The sequence below is a fragment of the Pterocles gutturalis genome, unplaced genomic scaffold (assembly GCF_000699245.1).
Source record: "Pterocles gutturalis isolate BGI_N339 unplaced genomic scaffold, ASM69924v1 scaffold11044, whole genome shotgun sequence".
In the NCBI taxonomy this organism is placed as follows: domain Eukaryota; kingdom Metazoa; phylum Chordata; class Aves; order Pterocliformes; family Pteroclidae; genus Pterocles; species Pterocles gutturalis.
In genome coordinates, this window is record NW_010130700.1 from 1 (window position 1) to 8,427 (window position 8,427).

Here is an 8,427-nt window from a genome sequence, read left to right on the forward strand (position 1 = left end):
AGGGGACATGGGCCACCTGCCCCACTGGGGAGGGGTCCTGGGCAGCAGCCTGGCAGGAGGGAGCAAGCTGGGCACCTACCGCTTTGCTCTGGGGCATCCCTGCGGGATGGATCCAGCACAAAGATGGGGAGTGGGATCCCCATGGGAAGCAGAGCCGGAGCCCAGCATGGGAACGCTGCCTCCATCCCTGCCCCGTGAAAATGTCCCCAGGGACACTGAAATGCACCTTGGGGGGGTGATGTGTGCCCTCACTGTAGGGCAAACCTGTCCGCCCCAAGGCCCTCCATCCCAAGAGCAGAACTTTCTGATGCACAGAGGGGCCCCCCAGCCCTCCCTCAGCCTCCCAGTGCTGCTGGGGGCTGAAGCCCACCCTCGGTGTCTTCCCAACCCCCCTGGGAAATCAGCATGGCAGGCACCCTTGGCTGCTCTTCCCCGCTCCAGGTGAAGCTCTGCAGCCCCCTGTCCTCTGGCCCTGCGCTGTTCAGGAGGGTGCCGAACCGGGGGGGCTCGAGCACCCTGAACTCCACACCGAGAGCCGTGAAGTAGGTGTTGGGGATGTTGATGATCCCCGTGGAGAGGGTGGCAGCACCGCCTCCTGGCACTGTGATGTTTCGGATGCCCAAGGGGATGGCAACGGGGAGCACGGCCAGGCTCACCACCACCCCCTCCAGTGAGTCTGCACCGCTGGCTGTGATGTCCACGACAAACTGGTCATGCTCCTCCTCTGGCTTGGAGTGGAGGTAGAGGACTCTGCCGCTGTTGATGTCCTCCTGGGTGAAGGACTGGATGGGGTCCAGGCTGGGCTGCTCATTTGAGTCTTGGCCGTGCTGGAGCATTGCCAGGAAGCCAGAGGCTGGGGAGCTGCTCACCAGGTAGACTATGTCTTGGGGAGGGATCTCTTCATGGGTCACCTGGGAGTGTGGGGGAGACAAGGCATGAGTTGGGGGCCAAGGCCATGCCTGAACCCCCCTCTCTGCCCCTGGGAAAAGCCTGACATGGCCACAAGTCCTTTGCTCTGGGCAGGTGGGTGTATAATGGAGCCCTACTGGTGGCTGTCGTGGTTTGGTGGCCAGGAAAGCGATGCCAGCTTGGGGGGTGACTAGAGAAGGGGATACTCACCAGTAGGTACTCCTCCTTGATCCCAGCCGCTTCCCCCTGGAAGACCTGGATCTCCTTGTGGTTGACTATGCGCAGGGGGCTGGGATGGGTGTCCAAGAACACACTGATGGCCAGTGTGTCCTCCACCGCCACCTCATTGGCTTCTACAGTGAACTGGAGCTCATCCCGGGTGTTCCTGCTCCCGTTGTGGTGGTAGGAGATCTCTCCCGCCAGCAGGTCTCTCTGGGAGAAGGCCATGACTGGCTGCTCCCCTCTCAGCACAGTCCCCCACCTCGGGGGGGTTGTTATCAGGAACCGTATCTCCTCATCTGACCTGATGTCCATGTTGGTCTCCAGGCTGAGGACCGAGGAGTCGATGCTCCCTCGGCTCCCTTGGTAGATGACCAGACCAGTGTTGTTGACTATTTTGAGGTAGGGGTCTGACGCCTGGACTTCCAGGAGGGCTGTGGTTTGGTGGAGGCCGTCTGAGACCTGGAGCTGGATCCAGCCTCGGTCAGCCCCTGAATGGACAAAGAGGATCTTCTTCTTCCTCAAGTCATCCTGCGTGAACCGATAGACCTGGTGGCTTCTGTCATCGACAGACACAATGCTGCCAAACAAAATGTCCTTCCTCGCCAGCACCAGCTGTGTGTCGGAGAAGCCAGAGTCCTTGTCGGCGAAGGCGATGTCATCTGTTGTCAGCAGGTGCTGCCCATTGCGCACCACGTTGAAGACCTTGTTCACTACCTGGACCGGGATGTGGTCATTGATGGGCTGGATGGAGACCCTGAAAACCCCTCTCACCTCCTCTGCGTCGGGCTCAGAGCTGCCCTCGCCCTGCCTGATCGCTACGAAGGGGATGTCGTCTTCCAGTGTCTCGGAGTCATCATGCTGGTAGAGCAGCCGGCGGTGGAGGATGTCATCGTTGGTGAACTCTGTGATCTCCTCTCTGGAGGCCCAGCCATGGGATGCGGCCCAGGCCAGCCTCCCGTGTGCTGGCCCCTCAATCACTTCGTAGAGGTAGTCCATGCTGTTCATGCTCTGTACAAACAAGTGGTCCTTGGAGATGATGGCTTGCCCTCCTTCCGGCACGGTCAGGAGGACGTTGGTCAGGGCTGGCGCATCAGGGTCCCCACCAATGCTGATTGTGTAGGTGTAGACGGGAGAGTGCTGCTCACCAGCATGGACACGAAACTGGAAGGTGTCCTCGGCTTGCTGAGAGTTCCTGATGGTTGCACTGTAGCTCAGGTGGTTTCGCTGCAGGTCGTCTTGGGTAAATCCAAAGCCTTCGGTCAGCCTGCTGCCAAGCAGCTCCAAGTTTCCCTTTTTGGGAGCCTGGATTATTGTGTAGTGGAAGGGGACTGGGGCAGAGTTTGGATCTTCCAGCATCGCCTCCAGCTCCTTATTGGTGATATTTCTGTGCCGCTTGTTCTTCATCTGGAGGGGGACCATAGTCCTCATCTTAATGGTGGCTCTCTTAATCTTTACGAGAAAGGTGTTGTTTTGCAAGACCTTCTGCCCCACCTGGACGTTGAATCTCAGCTTCTCCATGACATCTTGCAGCCGGTGCTCTGCGTCTGTGCTGAAATACTGGATGCGCCCTTGCTCCAGGTCTTGCTGATGGAAGGACTCGACCTTTTTCCATTCCCCTCCCATGCTCCCTTGCTTTTGGACCTCACCATACATTAGGGGCTCTGTGAGGACGTACAGGATGGCGACCTCTTGTTTCCCAGCATTTGTCTCCACGGAGAGGTTGGCTGTGGTAATGTGCGCGGCCCCTCCTTGGGAGATGGAAAGGCCAGTGTTGTTGCGGAGGCGGATGTCAGGCTCTATGGCGAGGATCCTCAAGGTGGCAATGGGGCTTGGGACCGTGCCATCACTCACCTGCAAGGTGAGCTGTAAGTTTGTCCCACCCTGGTGCACGTAGACTATGTTGCCTGCTTCCAGGTCCCTGCAGGAGAAGTCCTCGATGGGCACGCCAGGGTGGAAGTCGTATTCCACATAACCCTCCTCCATCTGTTGGCCACCGTGCAGTTGGAATTCGAGGTCATCGCAGGATGTGTCATCATCTAGGACCTGCAGGATGTCCGTGGTCAGGTGCTTCCGTGTGTGCTTCAGGATTGTCATGTGGTTCCCATGGGGAAAGATCACCTGTGGGGCATCATTGATGGGGTTGACCATGATGGGCAGCAGGTACATCTGCCCCTGCCGGAAGCACTCTGGGACCCCTTGCTGGGCAGTCACTGTCACCTCCAGCATCAGCTGATCCATGGGTCCCTCGGAGCCGTCGTGGACGTATCTGACTTTCCGATTCAGAATGTCCAACAAGGTGAACTTCCTTCTGCTCCTGGACCCGGGAATGTCCAGCTCCAGCTGGCCATGCCTAGGGTCGTTGGTGATGCTAAAGAGGATTTGGGACTGTCGGATGTTTGCAAGGCTCAAGTCTACTGTTGGCTGGGCATGTTTCCACTCCAGATAGGCCGTGCCCCCTTCAGAGACGATGAGGGGGCTGACGTGCAGCAGCCTGCTGATGTTGGTGAAGGCGGGCGGGAAGCTGTTGTCTGGCCGGCACGGCTCCACCACCAGGCCTGGTGCTCCTGACCAAACATCTGGAGGTTGGGAGGTGGGTGCTTCATCCTGCTCGTACGCCTCCTCATAGTCCCAGTAGTGCTCCTGTTTTCCGCAGCCTGACACGATGTCCTTCGTGATGACTGCATCTTGCAGACTCTTCCTCTGCAGGTTTATCCGCAGGTCCTCCAAGCAGCCAACAAATGAGTTGTTGGTCATGGTCCACACCGAGATGAAAGCAAGATGGTGCTCCCTCAGCCTTTGCAAAGCTTTTTCATCCATACCTCCAATGAAGAGGATTCCCTGAAGGTCCAGGTAGTTGTTGATGCCCCGGTTGGATGTGGATGAGGCGTAGTAATCAATCAGGATCTCAAACTTGTGGATGTCCGTGTAGACTTTGACATAGTGCTGCTGTTCGTCGCTGATGAAGACGTTGTTGTGCAGCACAATGATGCCATTCCCCTTCTCCACAAACCCTCTCAGGCGCCCGTTGGAGATCTCCAGGTAGAAGAAGTCATTCTCCAGCCCCGCGTGGTAGATGAGGGGTGCCTGGATGATGCTCGTCGTGATTACAAATTCGATGGTTGCTTCCTCCCTTGCGTCCCACGTGGGAAACGCGATGTAGGAGTGTGGCCCCAGGAACCCAAAGGGGTCTTCGGGGTCTGCAGAGAACTGTGGGCTGCACCCTTCCTGGACCCGGTGGAAGATCTTGGAGCTGCCGTCAGAGGACAGTGGGGAGAGGACATCCAGGCCATTGAATGTCACTAGGTGGAGGCAACCTCTGAAGGGTGAGCTGGCCTCGGTGAGGTACGGCAGGGCTAGAGGCCGTGCTGGATGTCCAGCTCCCGTACAGGTCCTGGGATGTCCACAGAGCTGTTGAAGAGGCCGTCAATGGTCAGCGTCATCCTGCCGTCTTCCACCAGCAGCTCCACGTCATGCACTGCCAGGTTGTTGAGCTGCAGCTCCGCTGGGGACTGCAGGGTCACCTCCTCCGAGCCCAGCTGCAGCCTGGCCTGCGAGGGAAGGACATGGGAAGGGCTCAGTGCCAGCGAGGTGTTATCTGCAGCGCAGGAGATGCCTCTCCACCTGCCAGAAGTACCTGCTGAAGCACGGACTATTCTTGGGGGCTCACAAGTGGTTTGATCCCTCTGTTCACTACTCTTTGTCCTGCCCTCTTGTTCCTCCCTCCACAGCTAGATCTCCCCATTGGCATGCCCTCTCTGCCCTGCTCTCTGAATTTCTCTCCTTTTCCACTCTTTCTCAGCACACCCCAGTCTTGGCTCTTTCCATGGCCTTGTCCATCTCCCAGTCCCACAGCCCCACTGCTGGGCTTTCCCTGTCCCCCCATGGAGGAGCCCTGCCAGATGCTGGCTGCTCTTCCCTCCCTCCATCCCCGCAGACTGGCCTGCCTCCAGCCCTCGTCCTGGGGGCGGGTAGGGGAAATAGCAGGCTTTGCTCCCGTGGGCAGCAGCCCGGAGCCTGCCTAAGTAGAGGGTTAGCTGATGGACCTGAGGTGCACGGTTTGCACGAGGGAGAGCTCCGGCCAGCTGCTTGCTTGCTCTTCTGCTTTGGTTTAGCTGTGGTTGGTGGCCCAGCCCAGGCTGCAGGCGAGGCGGGACGTGCGCCTTGGATGCTCCCTGCTCTTCTCCTTCACCAACACCGTAACCACAAGAGGGGAATTGTATTCTTCTGTCCTGATCCCTTCCCACGCCCTGGCTGGGCTTGGCCGGTGGTGGGACAGAGGAGATCTCTCCTTTCTGTGGCCCCTCTCAGCTCATCCCTCCCCCTGCTAACCCCCGTGTCTGGCCATGCAGTGCATGTGGGGTGCTGGTGTTGGGGTGTCCTCACGGCGCTCCCCAGCATCACCCTGGGCAGCTGGCCCTTCACCCTGGCTGGGGCTGGAGCCCTGACCCCGGGAGCGTGGCTGGCATGGGGGGAGCGGGGTGCTGGGTGCTGACCTGCAGGCTGCCGGCTTGCAGCTGGAGCAGGAGGTGGTCGGGCTGGCCGGCGGCCAGGAAGAGCAGCCCGCTGCCCTGGCTGGTGTACAGCTGCAGGTGCAGCCGCACCGTGTGCGAGGCATCCGCCAGCGGCATCTCCACGTAGCTGTCCCCGAAGAACGAGGCTGGGGAGGAAAGGGAGAGGGTCAGGTAGGGAAGGACACATCCCCAAGCCCTGTCTGAGCCTCCCAAGCCCACCCCTCCTTCCCCAGCAGCCTGGACAGGCCCTCCTGGGAGCCTGCTTTCCCATTGTCCCAGGAGAACTGGTTTCTGTGGGCTGGGTGGGGATGCAGCAGGAGTGTTTCTCCCGTGCAGCATTTAGAGGGACCTTCCCCCTTGGTACTGGGCCAGGGCAGATGCAGCAGCACCCATCACCGGGCTGAGCTCCCAAGCATGAGAGGCAGCGATTCCAAGGAGTTTTTCCTTCTCCTGCCACAGCCCTCTCCCTTTGGAGCAACATGCACCCTTCCAGCAGCAGCAGTGCTGCGCTTTGGCTGGATCCCAGCCACTGCCCAAGCCCCAAGGATGCCATTGGGTCAGCCAGCACTATGCTCTGCTACTCTCCCAATTTCACTCTGCACTCTAACAGCTCTCTGTATCCCCCAAGCATTGCTGACGTGTGCCCTGAAGGGGCTGCGCCCTCAGTGCTGGGGGAACAACCGCATGTGCCTGCGATCCATATGTGGATGTGAGGCTGTGCGGAACCCTCGGCTCAAACGGGCGCCTGGAGCCGCGGCTGGAACGCGTTCAACGCCCGGCATCCATCAACCCGCTGGGGACTCAGCGCAATGGCATGCGGTCACCAAATGAGAGACTGTGTCACAGGGCATCCACGGGAGAGGGCAGAACTAAAGGCGCAGGGAGTGGCAAGGCTTAATTTTACAGCGCTTGTGCTTGTTTGCTGGCTTTGTGCATGGGTGTGCATTGCACGCACATTAAATGCAATCTGCAATGCCCTGCCACCCAGCCTGCTGGCTCTCTGCTTGCGGGGCCAGGCAGGAACACTCAAAACACCCGTTAAGTTGTAAATATTTGGGGAAGACACGTAGAGGGAGCAGCAGCATGGAAATATCTAGTGCTCGCTTTAATACCAAGCGCTTTGCTCAGCGTGGGGCAGGGCCGCCAGCGCGCCACACTCCTTTCTTGGCCCTTGTGCCTGCTGCTGGCGTGGGGCACTTTGATGTCCTTGTCCTCCTTGGCCCAGGCAGCAGCTCGGAGGAGCTTTGCTATTCTTCGCGGGGCCGGGAAGGCCTCTGTCCTCTCCTGACCTGCTCCCTCCTTCCCGTGGTCCTTGCACAACCAGCCAGCCCCAGTGCCCTGCTCGCTGGCCACGGGGGTTGGGTGCTGCACTGCCACAGCCTTGTCCCGGCGTTTGGGGAGCAGGAAAGACGCAGTGCATTGCAAAAGGGGCTTTTCCTCTCCCTCGTGCAGACACAGGCTCGGGCCCCAGCGAGGCGTGCACACATGCAGTATATCGTGGTCCCCGGAGACAGCGCCTGTACGTTATGTGCTGGCTCCCGCCGAGGTTCCCCCATGTGTGTGTGCTCTGGCTCCCACCGGGATTTTGCTGCTTTTCGGTTCTGTGGCTTCCCCTAATCTAAAAAACGTGCTCCTCAAATGGACGCCAAGCGCCTGCTCTCACGGGGAGGGAGAGTTTTGCTGGGGTTGGACCCTCCAGCAGCTCCTCAGGCAGCGTCTCCCATGGGTGCTGGGAGTCATGCTGTGGGGCCGGAGGAGCTCAGCCCCTCTGCCAGCATGCCAAGGGCCAGCAGCTCCCACAGGAGCACATCTTGTCCTGCCTCGCTTCTCCTGACGCTGCCAGAGATGCTTTTATTCTCTCTCTCTTATAAAATACCACTAATAGAAAGCGAGGATGCCCAGGGGAGCGATGCTGTTTGCTGGGAGAGGGAAGAGGGACCCTCGCTGGGCTCCAGGAGGTGCTGGGATTTTTCTCTGGCAGCACAGCAGTGTGATTTACTGCTGTTTGTCTTCCCAAACTCCTGCTTTATTTCAGGGTCGTTCTCTTCCCCTGCTCAGCAGCCTGGCCAGATGTGATTGCCACTTGCATTTCTCTTTCACAAGGGACTCAGAGCTTTTCCCCTCCCTCTCCCCTCTTCCTTGCCCTCCATGATGCAAAAGGCACAGAAAATATGGCTTTGTGGATTTTGGGGTTTTTTTCCAATGCATTTTGCCCAGGAGGAACCTTCGCAGCACTGGGAGCACTGCCCTGGTGGACCACTTGGCCGGCAGCTCCCATTTGGGCACGCACGGAGAGGGCAGGGACCCCCCTGCCGGGTACCCAGGCTAGCTGCGGCTGAGCATCCCAGCATCGCCCCATTGGGATGCACTCCTGTCATCCAAAAGCACCTTGCCTGGGTGATCCAAGGGTGCCACCATGGGCACATCACACCCAAGCTGAGCCTCATCTCTGGTGGGGACACCCAAGCTCGCCCTTCCTCCCCCATCCCGGGGACCATGTCCTGGCTGTGGGTTGGGATGGGCGTCCCGGTTGTCCCGCTCGCTCTGGCTAAAAATCATCGATGTTCCCAGCCCGCCGCGTCTCACAGGAAATCGCTGCCCATGCCTTGCCAGGCTGATGGAGAGGCGTTGGCGGGGAAAGAGGGGCCCCGTCACAATTTCCAAGCAGCCGGCCAGCAGCCAGCAGATTATAGGCTGCAGTGTCATTTGGGTTTTGGGGAATTTTTTTTTGCACTGAAAAAAACAAGGAGACGAGCCAGAAAGCTCTGAGCAAGGGGCCGGGAGC

General features: G+C 59.2%; 1 protein-coding gene across 1 annotated transcript; it reads right to left on the reverse strand.

Moving 5' to 3' along the window:
• Positions 1–370: 370 nt before the first annotated feature.
• On the reverse strand, positions 371–5,879 carry LOC104466780 (chondroitin sulfate proteoglycan 4-like; the record flags this gene model as incomplete). Its single annotated transcript, XM_010080316.1, is given in 4 exon segments — positions 371–911; positions 1,120–4,490; positions 4,493–4,679; positions 5,625–5,879. Coding segments are annotated over 4 exon segments (4,354 nt in total), but the record flags the coding sequence as incomplete, so codon positions are not given.
• Positions 5,880–8,427: the final 2,548 nt, after the last annotated feature.